The sequence below is a fragment of the Anser brachyrhynchus genome (assembly GCF_964034855.1).
Source record: "Anser brachyrhynchus genome assembly, chromosome: 6".
In the NCBI taxonomy this organism is placed as follows: domain Eukaryota; kingdom Metazoa; phylum Chordata; class Aves; order Anseriformes; family Anatidae; genus Anser; species Anser brachyrhynchus.
The window spans coordinates 37039364-37062107 of NC_137700.1; the positions used below are offsets into that span (position 1 = coordinate 37039364).

The 22744-nt window shown below is 34.4% G+C and overlaps 1 protein-coding gene across 18 annotated transcripts in view; it reads left to right on the top strand.

Moving 5' to 3' along the window:
- Window positions 1-22744, top strand: part of ATRNL1 (attractin like 1) — a 519237-nt gene that overhangs the window by 262904 nt on the left and 233589 nt on the right. For all 18 annotated transcript variants that reach the window (XM_080597609.1, XM_080597608.1, XM_080597595.1 and 15 more), the window contains one exon: window positions 15998-16059. In XM_080597609.1, the coding sequence (XP_080453735.1) occupies window positions 15998-16059 (62 nt within the window). The remainder of the gene's footprint in view (window positions 1-15997; window positions 16060-22744) is intronic.

Consider the following 22744-nt stretch of genomic DNA (forward strand, 5'->3'; position numbering starts at 1 on the left):
AAAGGACCAAAAGAGCTCAATTAATTGTCATAAAATGTGATAATCCTTTCAGCTCGTCTGTCTACTAGCAAAAAAACAGTTTTAACTCTTCAGGTAGGTTAAAATTAAATGAATAGTATTTTACAAAGACAGTCATTAAGCAGATGTTGTTTTACAATGGAGTACTTCAGCCCAATAATGAACAAGCATAGAATTGATTTTTATAAACTAAGCATTACATTGGTGCTTCTGCAATAACATGTTGCAGTAAATATATTTTATATAATCATCATAGTTTTACAACATAGTGTTAAGTGTTTGTTGTCATAGCAGAATCAGAGCATTTTTTCCAGGAACTTGATATAATAAACATGGAGTGGTCAATCTGTTTCTATCAAAGAGATTTTTTTTTCTTTGTCTGAGACATCAATAGACATTCGTGAGACTTCTCTTATTTTATGAAACTGCTTTGAAATCGCTAAAAAGCATAGTTGTCTTTGGTAAAATACATGGGAAATGAGTAAATTTGGTATGGATTAGATAGTATTTGTTGCTTTAAATTAACACTTTTAATGTGGTCGTCTCTGCACTTGTCAGCTTTGGAAGAATGGAGAGAAGATTAATTCTCTTGGAAATCTTTTTTCTGTCTTGTCTCCTGTTACTGACACACTAGCCTAATAGTCCGTACTAACAACCTACAACTAACAACTAACAATTAACAATGTGAGAAGGGAAGTAATCTTGAGTAATCACAGAATTGCAGACTGATTGAGGTTGGAAGGGACCAGCTGGAGATTGTCTGACCCCTCCAACCAGAGTCACTAGAGCAGGTTACCCAGGGCTGTGTCCACTCAGATTTTGAATATTTCCAAGGATGAAAAATCAAGCCCAACCTGTTCTAGTCCACTATCACCCTTGCAGTAAAAATTTTCTTGTGTTTAAATGATATTTCCAGTATTTCAATTTGATCTGATTTAGGTTCTTATTTAAAGAGTCATTTGGAATATGAAACACTTTGTCTTACAATTTAGAAAACTATATTATTAAGAATGTATTTTTACTGAAAAAAGAAATGTTGTTTCATTTTTTAATGAAAAAATGTATAGAACATCTCATCTGTGAAAATCTCCTCTAACATTTGAATATGGTCACATTATTTATTCTCATCAAACTGTTTCCCAACAAGGTAAATCAAGATTCCAGTAAACAACATAAATCAGCATTAAACCCTCTATAAATGCATAAAATAATTTTGAAACAAACTTGCATGTAGAAAGCAATTAAATATTACGTCTCAGAAATAATAAATATATTTTTAAAAGAGTATTTTCTATAAATGTGCTCATTTCTCATTGAAAAACGTAAATTCTCATTTGGAAAAAGTGTGCGATACAATGGAGTGTTTTTGGGAATTTCTGTAACCATTGGGAGAAATAAAAAACAAAACACAATACCTTGTCTTGAGTGTAGTCAATGCATTTAGTTGAAGATATCTTAGAGACTGCTTCTGCAGTATTCTTGTCCCAGAAAAGGTACTGAAAATCCTTCCTGGAATGCTCTGAGGATATCTATTACGTGTGGCTGCTGGCAAGAAAGATACCTGTAAAAACCGTACTTGAGAAAGTTCGTCCTGCAGGGAGTAAACATTATGATTTTAATTTCTCAACTTGATTTTTCAGCACCTTGCTCCGCTTGAAGCCAAATAGTCAGGATTGTGTTTTAAAGTACTCGGCTCTTTGGGAATGGCATTGTTAATATTTGTTCCTCCATACTCTGCTCTCACATAAGCCTACTCATTATGCTCTCACATAAGCCTGCTCAAGCTTATTCAGTAATTGGAGCTTATCAGCTATAGTGATTTTATAGCAAATTTTTGATGAAAATTGCTTTTTCTATTTCTAAAGCTTTCCAATAAAATATTTCAGGGTTAAAGCAAGTTTTTTTTTTTGTTGTTATTTTTCTGTTTTTAAGCAAGAACTTTTCCCATGTTTTCTCATTTTAGAAAAGTAATCCTTCCCTATAAAAACTGTAGTAACCAAAAGTGTTTTATATATTTTGGGGCCAGCTCAGCCAATAATAACCTTGTCAAAACTAATGAGAGCAAGCAGAAACCTCAAATTTCCTAGTTTTCTGCAGAAGCCTGGTACCTAAACCTGATATTCTGTCCTGATCCTCTGTCTGAAATTAATGTGAATAATTGGTGCTTTATAAATATTTTTTCTGTTTGCTTTTGTGATGTCTAATAATGCACACACTTGTGTAGTTGTCTTACCTTCTGTACATTTAAGGCCATCGCTCTTGTACTCTTGTTATAAGTCTTGTAGGCACTGAATTTTTAAGACCCTTAGCCTCCTAAGCAGTGTGATTAAAATCAGTCTGTGTGTCCAAAGCTGTTCACGCAGGGCAGGCAAAGCTACATCCTGTAGCTTTGATCCTTAGGGAAAAAAAAATCAGTAAAGGATGTCTTAGAAATTGCTGTATTTTCTGTATTGTATTTTTGAAACAATTCCATAGTTAAAAGATAGAAATGATTTTACTGAAGCATGCATATAGGCTGCAAGATACACAAACTTCAATTGACTTACTCTTCCAAGTAGGTTTCTTACTCATTGCCTAACTCCCCTGCCATACAGATCTGGGGCAGCAAATGAGGTGTTTCAGAATTCCAAAGTATGCATCTGTGCAACAGAAACTGAATTCATTATCTCCCTGAATGTTTTCCATGCAGGATCTTTGCCCTGACTCATATACTTGTTTTGTTCAGAAGATGTTATTCATTACTGTGGGATCAAATTCTTCTCTACAGTTGCCATTTCTTCTAGAGAAATAAAAAGAATCTAGATAGCTGTGTCTTCAAAAGCAGATCTTAATGTTTCTTCCTTAAGTTGGTATAAGTATTCAATATAAGAAAGGAAAAGACACCATCTATGTCTCAACAGAGTTCAGGACATTATAGTAATTATGTAGGGCCCTTGAGAAGTATTATCCTTTGCTCTCTAAAAGCATAAGGTACTCTAACAGAAAAACACTTTTTTTTTTTTTGTTAAAGCTGTTCAACAACTGAGTAGTTGATGTTCATTTGCACATGCCTAATTACACGATTACAACTTCTGGAAAATATACTTGAAAATATTTTTAAAAGTGAGAATGAAAAGTACTCTGTGTTACCAACCTTGACTTATTTTTTTCTTCTGCTAAATGACTGAGGCCCTTATGAGTTTAAGGGAGTGTGAATGAAGTGCCTTGCAGTTTGTCCATGAGGCGGGAACAGTCCATTCTGAATTGTGCAGGGAGCCTTCAAAATCACAGTTCTAGCTGACATATGTCTCATTCATTACACACTCATTCTGACTTTTCAGTTATGGAGCTTTCGTTGCAAACCTCATGGTTTCACAGAAATGACCATTGCCAGTACATAACAGCATGGTTTATTGTTATCATTACTAAAATGTTAGATGGGTGGCAGCTCATCTTACAGCATGGCTTCTTGCAAAAACTGTTTCAGTTTAGCAGGTCCTGTTCTTCTTGTGCTTTACATCTTTCTGAATCTGCTTGAAAGCTAGTTACTCATCTACCTTTCTCCAGCTAATTACTGCAAGTTCTTTAAAAAAACATGACATTAAAGGTTCCTGCTTACTAGCATTCTAAAATTCTCTGCATCTTTTCCAAACACTGTGCTGGATCTGACAGCATATCAGTCAAGGATATGATATATGATACATCAGTGGTATACCAGCCTGACTCTACAGAATATATTAGAAAGTTGAGTAAAATCTACGCTGTCAGTTGTCTCTGCTTTTTTTTTTTTTTTCAAATTTATTACAGCTTGCAATATAATATGAGTTTCAAATGAGGGATAAAAATTAAATGAAAGAGAGTAAAATTAACATAACAAAATTGGATCTCAATGTGTTCTGTTAATCCTCATCATTTAATTTTCATTTTATCTTGTAAAAGTCTCAGTTGTCACTTTCTGGATTTTGATCACCTCTTCAAGGGAGAACATTAAACTCATTTTCTTCCTTATGTGTTACATATTTTCTTTCCTAGTAGGGTGAGGATTTTTTAGGTCAGTTAACCACTTCCACTTTATTTGGAGCCATTCAAATTTTTCCTTTAGTAAGAACAGTTGTTATTTCAGCAGCAGGTTTATTAGAATAGTCTTGTCCTTGTATAAATAAGTAGACAGTATCTCTCACATGAAAGAACAACAACAATGAAATACTTCTGTTTCCTTGGAATATACATACAAACCAGAAAGCTTAATCAGTTTTATTTTTTTATCATATCTTTGTAGGTTTGATATTCTAACTTATATAGGTTAGTATCTGTCCTCTTTTATCTTCGCTCTTATATGCACAAATGTAATTGACTCTCAGACCCTTCTTTGTGTACCTCAGTTTTTCTGACTATAGATGTAGATCTTCACTACGAAACTGAAACAGTGATAAAGCTGATGGACATTTTTCTTGTACAGTTTGATGAGGTTTTCTGTCTTCATTTATCGTCATTTCACAATGAAAATTCATTTCACCTGAGTGAGCCACCTTCCTGACATCTTTTGTCCAGTTATAGTCATTCATGAGACGCAGAGCATTTCATTTTCTTATCATACTGTGCTGAAATTCTGTCTCTTCTGAAGTCAAAAGGAAGTCAGTAGGTATTTACCATCATCAGTGTTACTGTAGTCAGCCTTCACCTCCAGGTGGAATCTTCCAGGTTTATTCTATGTTAGCGCCGTTTATGAGATGAACAAAATTATCAATGGAATACAGTTTCCCTTCTCTTTTCAGAAGTTTAATTGTATCAGATGTCACAATGACTTCTACTCTTGTTGTAGCACTCAAGGAATGAAAGCCTCTTTCATGGCCTTATCAATATGTGAAGAGGGGAACAAGAAGATTCATCAATGAACATCTCTGCTGAATGGGAATGCTTCTTTTCAGTTGTTTTACATTTTAGAGGGAGGAATCACCAAGCACCATGCAAAAGATCAGAAAATATAATTTCTACAAAGGTGTATTATATACATACATCTTCTGAAAGAGAGATACCTTTGGGATATCGTAGGCTGTAGACTTCTATGTAATCCATTACCCATGCTGATATAAACCTTTGATTTGTGGGTTAAAACCTAAGGCTGAGTAACCTCATAAATATGCTAATCCAGAGTAATCAAGAAAAGTGCTATTGCAAATAAAAAATTTGTACTCCATAGTTCCAGCAGCTTTATAGCATGCTCTTCATTTATAACAATAAACTTTGGGAAATTACTCCCTTCATGTTTAAGAAAATGCTTTGCCCTTTTCTTGGCATCTCACCAATGAGTGTTACATATGTTATTTTGAATGACATGATCTTTATGAAAATTTCAGTGCATGTTTTGCCTTTTCTAACTAAGTATTTGATTTTTAAAATGAACAAAACAGTGCATAAATGTAAAAAGCCAGCTTATGTAGCCCTGTAATTTTTTATTATCATTTTTTGTTAGGCCGGAAACCAACCAGTGTGTTAACTAGAAGATTGTCTGCCAAAACCAGCTGTACTCAGTATCTAAGCAGAGAAGGGCATAGATTTTAAAAAATATGTTATAATTTTTAGGAGCACATTTTCCCTGTTATATGTATTTCTACAAATACACATAGGCATGAACTGTAAATGGCATAGCAATCATACTAAGTTTTATAGTTATTCAAATGGCTCCATGTAGATATGTATATATATATTTATTTATTTTTAGGAAAGGTGAAAAATGTCTTCCATGCAGAAAAGAAAATAGGACATTTTTCATGTTTATAAACTTCAGAATATAAGAATTCTTCGTTTCTTTAGGGATACATTTTCTGTGTGTTAACAGATCCCCATGGAATGCTGTATATACAAACAGTTGTTTTTAAAATCAGTCTTTTCAAGAAATAAACAGTTTCCTTCAGTTGATATTTCAGTTCCCAGATACTGCAATACTAATATTTGCTTGACTTTTTTTTTTTAAGTAAGCCCTCTAATCCATGTCTAATGAAAATTGAGTTACTTAAGAAAATGGAGGAATAAATAATCAGTTCTGAAATCGCGTATTTCTTAGTTCATACGAAATACCTGTCAAAAATTATTTTTCTAGTTTCTGTAATAAGTAACTACACTTTTGTATTTGTTGCCTGAAGGACTGAAATCTAAACACTGGTCATTTGAGCAATACACTGTTTTCCATTATATTGCTTTTGTGCTTGTCAGATTAATGGTATAATGTAGATGTATCTTGTTGCATATGAATAAGATTTTTATTTTTTAGTATGAAATCAGGGTCCACTTTTTGGTGAGCTGGAACTTGCACTATCAACTAGTTTATATAAAATAAGATATATTTCTATTGTAGGTTTAAAGTGACACTTTGTAGAAATAAGACTGCTATTAACCTCTTTAAAAATAGAAAATAATACCTGTTCACTATGAATTCCTTCAGCCATTTCAACTTGAATCTCATTTACTCTTTACATTTCTTGTGGTGCAGTACCGCTGCTTAGACTTTTATAGAGAGTAACAGTAAAAATAAAATCCAGTCATTGAAGATGAAAAGGCAGAATCAGTTGCTCTATGACCACTCTTAAGTGCTCCATGCCCCTGAAAAGCTCTTGTTTTCTAATTTGATCTGATTCCTTTTGGATTTTATTTTTGTTTAATAGTCTACAACAGTAAGCAAATTACATATTGATAAATAATAAAAGGTCATTTATGCTAAGTCTTCTGGATAGCTTTGTAAATTAAACTTGTTTGAACAGTATACAATTTTAGTAGAGGCAAATACAAAGTTATTAACTGTCCACAAGTTTAATTCACTATAACATTTTGGCACTTGTGTATCCTTCCACAACATCCAATACCCCTTGCTTAGATCAGAAGAGCAGGACATATGGATTTATAAGGGTTAAAATGTCTGCAGCCTTATCTTCAAACGGCTTATTTTCTCCTGTAGGCTGTAAGAAGTCAGGGAGTCAGCATAATCATATTTCAAGCACATTGTAATAGACAGAGGAATGAAAACCTAAGCATGCCATGTTACACGGAATGTTTCCCCTTTAATTTGTATGCATTTTCCACAGGTTGCCTCTGCCCAGTCTGTAAGCATTTCCATTTTTAAAAGGTACCCAATTTTCGTTCAGAGTTAACTTCTGTGGATTGTGCAAACTAAGCAAAGTGCCAGACTTTTCTTCTTATGGCATTCTGCGTCCGCATGTGCTCTATGGTGGAACAGTGCTAAGTGCACGTGATGTTGCAGGATTCTCTGCATTAAGGGTCAGTGAATAGGTGGCTTTGGGCTGGCGTGGAGGGGAAGTGGCCAAGTGCCAGTCAGGCTTGACAAATGTTTGCTTTAGCTGCCCTAACAGAAACTTTTGCTCTAGTTTGCCCAGTTAAGATGCCATGGTTTAATGGCTTTTCTAGCTGTGCCTGCTGCACCCTGTCTGACCAGTCAGCAATTCAAGAGCTGAGATCTTGAAGTGCTGACTGGTGTATACTAGAGCATTGTATTTCTTGAATTTCAGACATGTTTTTAACTCTTCATATGAGAAAGAGCTCTGAACCTCTCTCTGCACTATACGATAACTGCTGGGAAGTGACGTATTCACCTTAGTGAGGTGTTCTCTGATTCATCAGACAGAATTGTAAAGCTAAATATACCCTGCCACAGTAATTTTGACTCTGTGATTCTGACTTCAGCACTCAGGAAGCTTTTTTTTTTTTTCTTTAATCATTTATGTGCATTCTATAAACTTTCCAATAGCCTTTCTGTAGCATCAGTAATTACAGAACCATGACTTAAAAATTATCTGTTTAGTGTTGGTTGGTAGGTATGTTATTGCATATAAGAACCCGGAAAGAATTCCAAATTGCTTCATCAACTCTATTCCTAGTCACCATTTGACAGAGTAGCATGATAGTAGTGTGCTGGCACCAGCAGATTTAAGCTTGCACCACTAATTCAATTTTGACATTGATAAAAACATCATATGGGTTTTTTGCATTTGAGGAGCTATCTTTTGTAGTCTCTTCTGAGAAGAGGAAAGATAATGCTTTACTTTTGCTGTGTTAAATGAAAATCATGTTACTATTTATTAATGGAATATTTTTTATTGAACCATTTTTTCTCAAAAATGTGGAGCACTTGGAAAAGTGAAATTAATCTGTATGGGCAACTGGTTTGTCTAGAATCATCAACCATATATAAACTTGGAGATTTCCTATGTTTGTTTTTTGAATAAATATAATTTACAGTTTTGACTTATTCTAGAGTGATAGCAGTCTGCTAGTTGTTTGAATGTGATTCTCTATTATGGGTAAGAGTTCCTTACGTTTTGGAAATCCATCAGTCATGCTACACCAGATGAGAATGAAGGTATTACTGCACCTAGGTAGTTTCTCATTCTCTTTACCTGCAATAGTGGTTATGCTAACATTGGAAAGCACATTCTCTAACAGGCCAAACTGTCATAGAAGGAGACTCTTTAACTTATTTAAGTCATAACAAGATGTCAAGAAGTCGTAACAAGAAAGCTGAAGAGAGAGAAATCAGATTCTAGCAAGCAACAGGAATGGATTTTCCTTTAATTTGATGACTAAAACCATATCATCATGCAGTGCTTCTCTTTGCATTAGAATTTAGCTTGTAGCATTTTCAAAACTATTATTGGGTTCATTCAACTCTGCCTGAAAGATTCCCTGACTCCATTCCTTCAACTTGTATATTTAATTTTCCTGCCTGTCCAATTAATCTAGTACAGACTTCTAAAAATACAGGGTTTCTGAAGAAGTTGTCTAGAAACTTTGCTGTTTCACAGTCAGTTTGTGAAAAACTCAGTCTTGCAAAGATTTATGTCCAAAATAACTTTCTGGTACTGTAGGTACTATAGGCGTCAATTACTTTTTAATTTAATTTTTAAACATGTTGTTTCTACCTTGCCTCTTAATTCTCTTTCAATCTCTCATTGACTTTAATACTCAATATTTTAATTTCTTAATAATGTCTGTATTAATCATTGTGAAGTTATTTTACATACCAAATTACACTGTAAATTAGGTAACGGTCCCTCTACCCCAGTTTTTCTCCTTTACTACTTCAAAGTTATTAACTGAGGATTTCTCTGTGTGGTATGCATTTTTGGTATGCATGTGTACATATGCACGGAATTAAATATAGCAGTAAAATAGCAGTGGCTGCATATTGATTTTAATAGGCAAAGTGCAATGTAGGAAAAAAATCAGCTGTAAAAACCTACTTTAAGGATGTCGTTTGTCTCCCTTGAATACAAACGTAGATTATCTTTCAGCCTCTCATCATTCTGAATAGTGGAAATAATATCCTGTAATTATTACATTATTTGAGAAAGAAAGGGGTGGGTATCTGGATAATCTAATGTATGCCGTCACAAGAGACAGGACTTCAGCATGCAGAACTAATCTCTAGAAGCTGTTTATCAAATTTTGATGCGAAGGCTGTGATTCTGAGTCTGATTTTCTTGAAGTTATCTTTCATTCTCTAAGTTATCAATATGAAAGTTTTACTATCACTAATTCTCATCAACTGGGAGGACTGTCAAAATTGGTCTAAATTCTTCTCTGGCATCAGCACAGCAGAAAGCAGTAGGATTCTGACAGAATGCACTTAGCTCCGTATTACTTCTCTGGTCACTTCATTCCAGCAAGAAGGGATATTATTTTTTTCTATTTTAGCATTATGTTATTTTGCAGAAATAGCTAATCAGTATTTAGAAAATATAGGATAAATTTATCTCACCTAACATTACTTAATTCAAAGTTTGACACTGGGTATATGTCTAAACTAAACATAGACTCCCTATGTTGTCAGCAGAGAGAAAGGGCAGCTCCACAGGTTAATTTATCCCACGTATTAGTCCTACATCTACTTCAGAGTCACTTGTCTATGAAATGCCTTCCAATCTCTGCTGACTCTTTTAAACTAGCTGATCAATTTTGACTAGACTTTTAATTTTCACATGTCAAAATTCACAGAAATATTCTTTCAAATTTCATTTTCTATTTTTGGGAAAGTCAGTATGTAGAATGAAAATGTGGCATCTTTTTCCTCCACGTGAAAGTGTTTTGTTTCTTTAAATTAGAAATAACTTGGATTCATTGGTAGCAAAAAAAATTGGTAGCAGTCCTTTTTCTTGGATTTTCTTTATTTTTATTTATTTATTTATTTATTTTTACTGAAGTAAAAGATAAAACATTTTGTGCTTGGCCTTTTGGGAAAAAGACAGGAAAAAAAGGACAGTGTTTCCTACCATCTGCTTTTCACTGGTGCAGGTCACTCTTCATATTCAAAGCCCAATGTGAAAGAGCAACCATTACCCTTCCTTTCTCTCTCTAGCTTCCTACTAGCCTCCCAGTTGTAGTTATATTTAGCAAACGATCCCAGTAACTGATCTTTTCTTATGTGATTACTGATTATTCAGAAATCACGCATTTCAGTAATATATTTACTGATATCCAAGATATCCACAGAGGTTTTTTTCATCCACTTATTATGTAGTAGAGGATGTCTTTAAAAATAGTCTATTTTTGGTCTCTGTAGTCATGTTTCTGCACATTTTATACATAAAGCTCATACAACAAATAGTAAATGTAAAAGCCTATGACATATCAAAAATTTTCCACAACCTGTTCCCAATTTATGACAGTATTTGATCTTTTCCATCTTTCCTGATAAAACGTTATGTACAAAAATGTGCTAACCTACACAAATATTTTCCTCAACTTTTATGTTTATTGTCTAGAGTTGCCTCAGTCAAAAAGAGTTCCTCAAGAAAATGTAAAAAGGGATGGACAACAAAATGAGTTAATCTTCATGTTCAATCAATATCCATTTCTTCTGCTTCAAAACATACACAGTATCAGTGTGGGAGTGTGTAATAGTTTTATCCAAGAAGAAATTCAATTACAGTTTTGATGATACTGAAGGAAGTAATAATTCTGTGGGGTTTAAGTATGCATTATCAACACAGTCCAGGCAGTTTAGTTTGGGTTATGTCTGACCTTGTTGTATTATGGTTCCAGGTTTAATAATTTGACCATCTACCAAATTTTACCCCGTATTTATTTTAGTATCTCTTATTTGTTCATTCTTAATTTATTAACAGTGTAAGATGAAATAATTGTATTAGTGGAAGTATTTGGTAATTGTCTGAGAGCCTGAGCAGATAAAATTTACATTAGTGGATAATTTTATGAAATGGGGAATTGATTAAAATTGCTTTTTGTGCACATTATTTGAATATATGAACCATTTCGTGGATTAGGTTCATGTTTACTGCAAATGTTACATTTTATTTAGTGTGCTCTTGTTGTGCTTGATTTTCCATTTCTTTGTCCTTTTGCTTGATTGATTTCTTTAGAATTGATTTCTTTAGCTTCTTATTCAAACTGAGACACAGAATTCCAAGGCAAGACTTACTGTTTCCATACGAAAGATGTCCCCAAGTTAGAGTTTCAAAATTGTCTGATTTTTTCTGGTGGAACAGATCTTGACCTATTGTTCTGTAGGAGTACTACTGCTGTATGGCAGGTAATAATGGAAAAGGTGAATTTGACATGAATTACCTAGAGCAGGGGGGAAAAAATGTATTCCTTCAGATATTAACTTTTGAAGATCAGAAAAATCTCTGTGTCCAAAAGTGTAAATTCAGCGTATTCACTGATCAGTAACTGTCATTTATTCAGCGTAAAGTGTATTTCCTACATTTTGCATGTAACCAAAACTTTATAAAAATTAAGAAATAACATAGATAATATTGTTTGTGATGCATCCTTGCAGTGCTCTCTGGAATATTCATCCAGTAAAAAATCCAGGGAGAAATACTGATAGAAAAAGTGTATCTTATAACAATATTTCTAAAGTTAAAATGGCAAGATGAGGTTTGGAGATAAAAGTTTGCATCTTTTATTAAGCCAGCTGGATAACTGGAAAAGTTAGACAAACTTTCAGACACACAAGTCCTTCGTGTCTGATACAGAAGCATCAGACTTCAAAGCCAAATCCAAGTTGAAAGCAATTGCTCAGAGTTTAATTATAGAGCATTTTTCATAAAACAGCTGCTGCAGTTCTTACCTCTCAGTACTGAACCTCACAACTCCTTCACAAGACGAACCTTGAGACTAGGATACAAAAAGCATTGGCTTTATAAGTATCAGTTTTAGGCATATTATAATTTCCTTGCATATGTTTATCTTTTCATGTTTCTCAGGTTATAAACTGTCTATCTCATTTTTTTCCCTTATGACTTTCCTACCTTATAAACTCATCATCCTCTCTTACTTATCACTTCTACTCCACCCAAGAAAACTATGTTTTATATGCTCTAATATTTAATTAAACTGAGCAGTCTTCCCAAACTTTATTTTGCTTTCAGGTCATCTGTACCGGGCAACCAAAGGAGCTTGCATGCTCTTGACTCATTTTTATCTTGTGAAAAATATATTGACGCCTATGGCTCTGTCTTATTAACATAGATCCTCATAGCTGGAGCTTCACTGCTATTAGAATATTCCAAACTACCCAGCAAAAATTCATTTTTTCTCCATTGCACATTGTCCATGGTAATTATTGGACATTTAATTCTTGATGGAGCTCTGTCACTTTTTAATTTTTTTTAATCAGAAGGCTCAGGGAACTTCCATTTTTCATGAACTGGGTGTTGAAATTGGACTTTACATGACTCCTGAACACAACCAAAGCCATCTGATTTGTAGCTGGCCTAAAGTTTTGTAATTTGCTGCTTAGAAAGCTACTAGCAACCGACTATTAGGTTATCATGTATAATGAATTTGCTGAGATAAAAGCATTAAAGGGCTTAGAAATAATTTTGTAATTTTCTTTTAGAAATCTAATGCTGGTGAATGAAAGAATTAGCATCTACACTTGAAATTATATTGCAAATAATGTATCATAGTACTCCAAGTTGTCATATTTCCTTTTTTTTCAGTATTAGGCTCAGTAAAGGAGAGGTATTATTGTTTTTCTTTCTTCAAGGAAACTAGTTTTATGCTGGAAATTTTGTGTGTTAATTCACAGAGGTCCTTTGGTTTACGTAATTACTTACTACATGGCACTTGGTAATAGTATTCCATAGGAAATTATGGAGTTGATACTCTTCTTGATCTTCATTTAGAAGATAGAGACAATATTTACGGCATCTATAGGCTTATTAGATATTTTGGTGAAATTGAGGGCTATTTAACTGTGATGTGTTGCAAATTGCCAATGAAAAAAAGAGATATTCATCTCCAATATCTTTAACTCCACAGTTAAAAACTGGGATTGAAATAATTTTCCTTGTCTCATCCTTTGTCTATGTAGGCACAAGAAAAAAAAGACAATAACATTTGTATATAGCTGAAAATTCTATGGAAATAAATCTTTGTAATTATGTTATGGTTCTTTGTGTCAGGCTTAGATTCATGACATTCTTTGCTCCTTCATGATCTACTTGTAATTAAAATATGTATCAATTTTTTGGTTAATATTATGTGTTGAAATTAGTCTAAGATGCATGGTACTGTTTCTTCAGAAAATGCTGTAGTTCATCTTTTAAACACGAGCTTACCATCATTCAAAGATAATGTTTGATAAAATTTGAAATTACTTCTGGAATGGAACTTTATATTTTACTGGATTTTGTTTGTTTGTTGTTCTAAACTCTGTCCTGTACAACCAAACAAGTAAGTTTTACAGATAGAATTTCTCATGTGGGTTTGTAAACAAGAACTCGAGCAAAAAAACATTACAGTTGCTACAGTTTAAGTAGATTATTAGACTAATAGTAGGTGGAATGTGTAAAATCATTCTTATTGTGTGTGTATTTTGTAAAAAAAAAAAAAAAAAAATATATATCCCACCTTGAGTTTAGGGATATGCAAATCATATTTAATCATTAGTATGCATATAAAACCATTGAAATGTTGTAAGTATGCTTGTTTCATATTTGCTGTGTGTTGAAAAAGAGAAATGATTGCAGTACAGTCTCTTAGAAAAAAAAAAAATGTAAAACTGTCCTGATATGAAACCGATCGGATTGCAGTTTTCCATTGCAGGACTTTTCCTTGACAGTAGTTGTTTCTGGTGTAACAGCGTCTTTCAGTGGATGCTGACACCTCAAATGAAAATAATTGCAGTAATGCAAAATATAATTGCTCATTCAGAAAATAGCTTTTTAATAGTGTCACAAAATATGAACTCTGTTGAAACTGGCATGCTTTTTTCTCTTGGTATTAGTTCATTTCCTGAAATATGGTACTTACAGAAAATGTTCTGGAAAAGCCAGCAGTTAACTTGAAAGCTAAATATTATTTGAAGGGATTCTAGCGTACACTTAAAGTACAGATTTGATATAGCAAGCTGTTACCAAATATTCTTAAATAATTGTTTCTCCTTGGGATACACTTTTATATTGGGCCAAATGAATCTTCATGTCCTTGCTCAGGTTTTGTCTTTTCTATGGAAAATAAAGGTTATGTTGGCATTAACAAATACTTTGCCAATTTTGCCCAATTTTGTAATTTCTATTCAACTTTGTCAATTCCCTAATCTCTCCATTTTAAAGCAGTATTCATCATGACAAGTATTCATCATGACACTAACCTAAGTTAAAGTTTCTGAGAACATTAAATTTCTACTTCTATCGAACAAGAGTAAAAACACTTGTAGATTAGACTGGAATAGCAAGTCCGACCATTTTTTTCTCTCCTGCTTTGATCCCACATGGTTGTCAGCTTCTTGTCTTTGCACTGGCTCCAAGGCCAGAATTACTTGCAGCAGTACATTGCTAGTAAAGAGAAAGCAGAAATTATGTTTAAGAGATGTGTTTGCATGATGGTGCCCCCATGCTTATTTCTGGTATTCCAGTTTGCATGTTGTTCCTTCCTTAGGGTTTAAGTTATCTTGCCTATGGTTAGCTGTTTGGCTGACACAAGACCAAGTAATGCCATTATAATACTAAAGTTTACATTATTATAGCTTTGTGCTAAAAAAAAAATAAAATACTTCTTGAGTATCATGAGTTATAATTTCAAAAGTTCACAAACTGACTGTGAAAGGGAGTCAAACTAATTTGGAATAATTGCTAGCCGTGATCAGATCTTAACTGCATGAAGATCTCTAAAATAGAGTTAGATAAACACTTTGTGCAATTCAAAGTAGGAAATTCTGCATAGCATTAGTTTAATAGTTACACTTTATGAAACAATGAACAACTCAGGGACTTAGACGTATTTGCAGTTATAACTTGAGTATTAAGTGCAGTCCTTAACATTAGTGAAAAGTAATTATAATAACAATTATGGGCTCTATTCCATGTAAGTGTGAGTGTGTGTCTGTGTGTATGCTGTCTTAGAGATAATTATTAAATCTTCATGAAAAATTACAGTAAAGAGTTGAACTAATGCATGTTCTAGTGAGGTTGTAGAAATGTAGCCTGAAGGAACATTTATTACTTTGTCTTTAAAGTAATTTGCTTTGAAATAGTTTATTATGCACCAGAATTTATCTGTTTTTCTTTTAAAATTAACATTCTTTTAAAATTATGCAATTAAAATATTTTAAATGTATTAATTTTAAGCACAAAATGGTTTTTGTCATTTCCAAAACCATGTTTGTGTTGTAATTAAAATGGAAAATGGTGATAGTTAAAACATAGTTGACTATAAAGAAGATTTATATCCATATGACTTATTAATATTTAGCACGTTGCTTTCACTTTTTATACCAAGCAAGTTTTACATGGATATTTCTATTAAATTTAATTCAGTAGAAAGACTATATTTCATTGTTTGTATGTTGATACAAAGACATGGGAGTTAGTTATGCTCCTCACTTTATGGTGAATGCAGGTGTGTGCACACTAGACTGAAATTACACTTGAAGCTGATCATCCGTGAAACCATAAAGCCCCAGCCTAAAAAGAACAGTTGGCTCTGAAAATGTTGTAATTTACTTCTATTTTATTTGCAGATTGCCTTCTCACAGCACAATACTATCATGGATCTGGTGCAGTTCTTTGTCACCTTCTTCAGGTAAATTGCTTTTTCTCTTTTTTGACTGAAATCATGCTGATTCTATATCATCAAAAAAGTATGTTGCCCAGCTCCTTAATCTTAAGAAATGTCTGAAAGGAAGTCTTTAAACTGTGTTTGGTAATTTGCACTGTGGAGGATCAAGGCTGTTGCACTGCAAGTAAAGGCAGCTGTTGGCATCGTTCATATATCAGCGGTACAGTCTTCACACTTATGCATCTGGCTGATCTTTATGCAGTATTTCTTATTACACTGATTAAGAGAAGACAGCTTTACTGATGTAATTTTTATGATTTACTGAAGTATTTTGTGTGCATGCATTTTTTTAAACTGTTTTACCAAATTATTAGAAATGCGGTCTCTGTTCAATGTCTTATTAAAGTTATTTTTTAATAAAGGCCCCCAAATCACTCACTTTCATGGATTAGAGGTGAATTGTGAAAGGCAGTAAATGATGGAGGAGATTTAACCGTGGCAGCAACGCAGGAATTGGTATCCTCTGCAAATGGACAACTATTCTAGGATCTCAACAAAACTCCCTTGAAAGACTTCTTAAAAGTTCAGCTGTCTTATAAAATGTCACAGACTTTAATATACATGGATTAGTTACAGTGCTTTGAAATCATGCTATGACTATATCCCTCAATAGCCATGAAGTGTATGTAAAATGCAAACACTGACAGACAACTGTGTTCATCAGACTTTGTGTATTTTGAGAAATGCCATGCATTTATTTCACAAGTTCACAGTATAGCTTTTCTCTCTGCTTTAATCACCATGCTTTGAGGAATGTTATTTGAGGAATCAGACACACAATGCTGTGAACAGGCCAACTTTTATGAATTGCTGTCACCTATAAAGGGGCAGAAATGAGCAGACCCTGAAGTATTCTGCATCCAGTATGTTGGCTAATGGGCACTTAAGTGACTGATGTAATACCTCCCATTTCTCCTTTTTCACCAAAAACAGACCAGTAACATGCTGGTTGCCTAACGGTCAGTCTAGAAGTGTTTTGTTTTGTTTCTGGGAAACAAAAATCCAAAGCAACATCCAGAAAATGATGGTGCTCATGTGAACTTTAAGACAAACTCCTATTGAAGAAAGCAAAATCTGTCCAAGTGTGATAGAACAGGCCTGTGACAAATAGCAGAGGCAGATGACTAAGAGCAGTTTATTTCTTCTCTGTGTCATAATGCTGGCTTAGAAATGGTAAACTATAGGCTGTATGATGGTAATGTCTTCTGTATAGATATATTGCGGTAGCTTTCCTGGTATGATGGTCTATCTGATATGGTTTATTCTGAGCGAATGCAAACTCACCATGCTCCTGATGAAAGATCTTGCTTTGCCTATGCTGGACGCTAAGGAAACAAAGGCCCATCCAATACCCCTTACTGAAAGAAGGGGTGTCCTAGCTGGCAGCTCTGGTACCACTGCCTTTGACGCAGCCCCCAGTGTAATTAGAAAGGCTTTCAGCTGGCATTTATTTCAAGAAGATGGGCTTGCAGCCATCTGCAGCATAGCATTAATATCCAGTTGCAGAAATTCTTACAGTTTTTTTTTTTTTTTAAGAAGCAGGAAATGCTATATGGGTAGTTCATTGCAGCAATCCCAGCAAGGACCAAAAAAGTTTGCAATTAATAATGGCAAGCCACATTCCAAATACCCACATATGTCAAGCTAAGGTTTGATTCTTGGGCTTTATGGTTATGATAAGAAATGGAATGTTTATCAAAATACATTTTAACATCTTGATGTAAGGTTGTATGATACCCCTCAAAAAATGAATGAAAAATGTTGAAACATCATTTAGAAACATGTTTAGGTTTTCTTGTGGCATTTAGATTTTCCCAAAACTGAATATCACTTGGCAACCTGTTTAACCAGGAGTGTCATTCAAAAGTATAAGCAAACTGGATTAGTAACAAAAAGTGTGCTTTAAGAATGGTACTGTGCTTTTAAGAGCTTCTCTTGAATGACTTTGGGCTAAATTCTGTATTATGGTATAAACAAAATCATTTGTGTGTGTGTTTATGTATGAAAAAAATCAGGCTGACTGGTCTGGACAGGCAGCAGCCTCATGATTGTTCATCTAAGAGACGGGAGACTGATTTGTGTGCTCTTCTGCCTTATTTTTATCACCATGTCAGTGCTGTTGCTCCTGGGTTATCAAAAAGTAGGTAACTGGGGGAAAGGCTTTCTTTGGGTTCATTTCTGTGTGATTAGGTGTGGCTTTAGGTGTCTTCAGATCCAGCCACAAAGCCTGGGATGCAGAGGAGTGTTCTGGTGCTTGTAGATGTAGGCAGGATATCTAGGAGCTTAGGAGATCTCATCCTGTGTTTATAAGAAAAAAGTAGAAACAAAAAGAAAAGCACATAGTAGAGTCACAATACACAAAGCAGGTTTTGGAAGGTAAGGGAAGGAGGTTGAGTTAGTCTGAATGAACTGAAGGCATACTGGCATAAAATAAGTTAATTGCACTGCAGTCCCAGTCAATTAACTCTGCTCAGAAAATTAGTCTGGGCCTACAGCTTGGCTAACTGGCTGTCTCCAAGACAAAAGCTTGTACTATCTGTGGGTTTTTGTTGGTGTTTTGTTTCTTTGTCTCTTTGTGTGTGTGTGTGTTGAGCACAGAGCTATAGGTGTTAGATCGCCATTTGTATTCTTATCATGGAATTAAGACATAACATAACGTCACAGCAGCACTCCCAAGTAGTAACTACTGCACATGTAGCATCCTCACCAACATCTGAGGTAGAAACTGGTCAGTCACTGTAAATGATCCAAAGAGGAAACTGTCAGGTTGTTTGTCAGTGGACTAATAAATGCAGTGTGTATTTGCAATTGTAGTAGATTTATGGAACATATTTCCTGTGTTCTTTAAAGAGAACCAGACCCTGAAAAATTTAGAAGGAAAAATTTCTAGTGTAGACACCATTACAACTTTCAGTAGATTTTAAATTGGATGTTATTTCCACAGGATCAGTAGTCTTAACGGGCTGCAGAATTATTTCTAATAGGAAAATGTAGCAATAACTTTTTTTTTTTTTCCCCCACACTAGTGGACAGAGTTAGTTATACCCAAGGAAACTATTAATATGAGCTCTCCAAAGTGGTTTATAGTAGTCAAGGTTTCATCTGAAAATTTTGCTTCAACAGTTTGCAACCCAGCAAAACTATTTGAGTATTTTTTCTTTTTTCTTCCTTTTTTTTTTTAAACATATATACATATATGAACTGGATATGAATGCAGTGTGTTAAAACACCGGCAAATTACGTTGGTAATAGTAATACCTACATCATGTTTGCCAGGATTATTGAAAGAACAAACAATTGTGTATAAACACAGGTTTAATGTGCTTGATGTCAAAACATGTTTCAACCAGCCTTGAAAAAAGTGCATTTGTCTAGGACCTTCTCCCATCTAGTATTATGTTTTCCACCCTTCTGAGCACAGGCTATAGCCCTTCTCACCCTGGCTGCCCAGCCAAACCAGGAAATAGGTTTGTTTGACAATCACTGTTCTTTTTAAGAATCATTCATATGTAAAGCTTAAAACTGTTCCTTTATGGTGTGCGTGTTCCAGAGTAAAAGATGAAGTATGCATTTTACTGCTTCATCCAGAAACATGAGAATAAAAAGCATCTTTAGAATTTTCAAGATGTATCAACAATTTGAAAAGTATTATTCTGTAAGGAATTTGTTTTAGACTAAACATAAGAAAACAAAAAAGCTATGGTTAGATGCGTAACTAATGCACGATCTACTATTTTACAGCCTAGAACAGGAAAATGATAGAAATTCAAGTTCTCTTGAAGAAATAAGCAGAATATATTATGGGAACTGTGGTGCCCCAGGCCATGATGTTTGGCTGGGTGGATGGGTGGGGAGGAACACTATTTAATGTCTTCTTTTTTATACTGCGTTGTTTTGTTGTACCTACTGGTGTAGTGACCTTTTCTTTGAAATCAGAAATGCAATCAGATATCTAAGGGTAGCAACAGATTCCCAACAGTCTTATTGAGACTGTGGCATCTGTTTTGTGTTCCTCTTTCTTTTTTTTTTTTTTTTAGCTTATGCCTTGAAGACTTCTAGCTGTCATACCAGTTGAGAAGTGTGTGAGTTTTTTTCCACCTGCTTTGAAGCAGTAAAGATCTCATTAGAAAAATTTCACACGCAGCAAATGTGAATGATCTTTCTGCTTATACTAAAGAAATCCAGTCCTCACTATTACAGACAGTTTATTCTGATGTTGCCCTCACCAGTAAACATGCAATAAGCTAAAGCCTGACCTTTTATAAGCTATAATTTAAGAAGGAGTTTTCAGTGTCAGCAAATCTTACATGAAAGTATTGTTTTAGTTAGGGAACATTTTAGTCATTTTCCTGTAGTATATTGAGTGTCTTTAATTTCTGAAAACATATTTTTTTCTTTAGATCATATTTTATTGCGTATAACATTTTCAATGATCAATATTTATTAATTTTATTTTATAGTATTTGTCTCAGTAAATCCTGAATTGAGAACTAACATACTCCTGAGTTCTAAAGCTGCTTCTGAATACAATTATGGTGAAGAATTTATAACAGTACTCACGCATTTCTTGGAAACTTTGTATCAAGAATCTGAAGCAGAACTTCTGTAAGAAATGCATTTTTTTTCTCATAATCCTGTGAGCAAGAATTTGAAACGGATAACAAAATTTAGCTATATGTATTGTTGTGTTAGGCAATGATACACAACTGCTACAGTCATACCTATTTTTGTAAGGTGTGTTTCAAATACAAAATACCAGCCATTAACTTAGCAGGCTTTTCTCTGAGCATAGATCTTCTCTGTGCTCTCAGAATGATTCCTTCCTTTGTCTGTGGTTCAGCTTTTCAGATGGAGCTGCCAACTGGTGGATTTTATCACTGGCTGGAATGGTATGCTTTCATTACATTCATAACACTTCTCCTTACTACTGTAGATTACAGAATTTCCAATTTGTAATGGGTGGAGTGATATTAGGAAATATGGAAGCAAATTTTTCTTGCTTGCTATTAAGACATTCTATGAAAGCTCTGGCCACTTAGGATCACGGGGTACACTCTTGTTGACAAACCTTTCTGTGTGCTACAAGTGAGGAAAAAAAGCAATATTCAAAATATGGCCTGTGTTTATTGCAGGAGGAAGGAATGGGCATTTAGATTATGACAAGGACTAGTATGAGTTACAAGAGGAGATACTGAAGAAACAGATTTATCTCCCCCATCTGTATGACTGTGGGTGCCAAGAACTCAAAGCAGTCGCTTCAGTTAGGTTTCATGCAATGAGAGTGGATGGCTGCACTTCAGCTGGTTGTGTCAGGTCTCCTGAGAGCTTCAGTACCCGAACGGGCCATTCTTGGTGTAAATTTGCAACAGGTGAATTCCTTTTCTTTACTAGCATCCTTTGGTGAATCTGTGTGGTTTTGTGTTTTGGTTTGGTTTTGTTAAAAGCAAGGATGATAAATTAATGCTGGATTTTAGCATGCTTAGTTTGGTGAGATTGCCATAAAATGGACACAGTCTGTAAGGATCAGATCATGTTTGCCATGGCTAGATTCTCAGGAAATGCAGAAATGCAGAAGTCTTTTAAATCAAAATTGAAATATCTTCTGGTAACATGAAAATCAAGTTATCATAGCAAAAATGGATTTTAGATTTGGGGCTAGAATAAAATTGATTTTTACTTAGTGATGCATTAAACAATTTTCACCTGACTTTGAAGTAAAGAGTTGTTTAACTTCTACTGGGACAAGCATGTCTATGCTGCAGTGGACAATTTCAGGTTTTGTTATTGTTGAAAATATTTGTTTTTGAACTGTGGAATGTAGCTTTGTGTCTTCTGTACTACAAATCACCAGGAAGCTTTGCCATCACAAGGTTATTTGATATATTTATATTTCCTGAGAAGGTGGCCACTTGTTATTAGCCTGCAGGCAAAGGAGATTCCCCAGTACCACTGGACTGGTGGCTCTTCAAAACAACAAATGAGTCATTTAATTCCCCGGTGAATAGAACTGTTTTCCATTATTTTATTCTTGTTTTTCTTCTTTCTTTGTTCATCCTTTTGAGTCATTTGGAAGTGCATTTGAGTGCACTAGAGCCTGCAATATTTTGATTTCGACAAACCGTGTTCCTCAAAGTACAAAATATTTGCTCAGCTTGAAATCTGGAGGTGGTCTATGCACTTGCTTGATATATAGCAGATTTGATTTTTTCCTTCCTTCAAATATGTGCATTTAAAATTTTCCATATCTGAATTCACCTACGTGTCAAATGTAGTATGGGAGAGCTGTTCATTGTGCCTGGTGAAGTGTTTAATCCTACATTTAGCCCAGTTCATACTATCTTGAAAAAAGTTCTGTGGCTGCTTAGCCGCCGATGGAAGTTGCATAATCAAGAATAGATTTGAAATTCTACCTCTTGTGGGTTGTATTTTTTCTTGTGGCTGCATGAGAGAGTAAGTGCTGATCACAGCTGAATTAAGTTTGATGAAGGGTATAAAAGAATCATTATGTACAATGGAGCAGTTATACATAGACGTACAAAATTATTAGATGGGATGCTTCATATATAAAGCTCCATATCCCATAAGATATATTCATTTTTTTTCCCCAGCAGTGTGATGCTTGAATGTAGTTGCAAAACCATATCAGCAT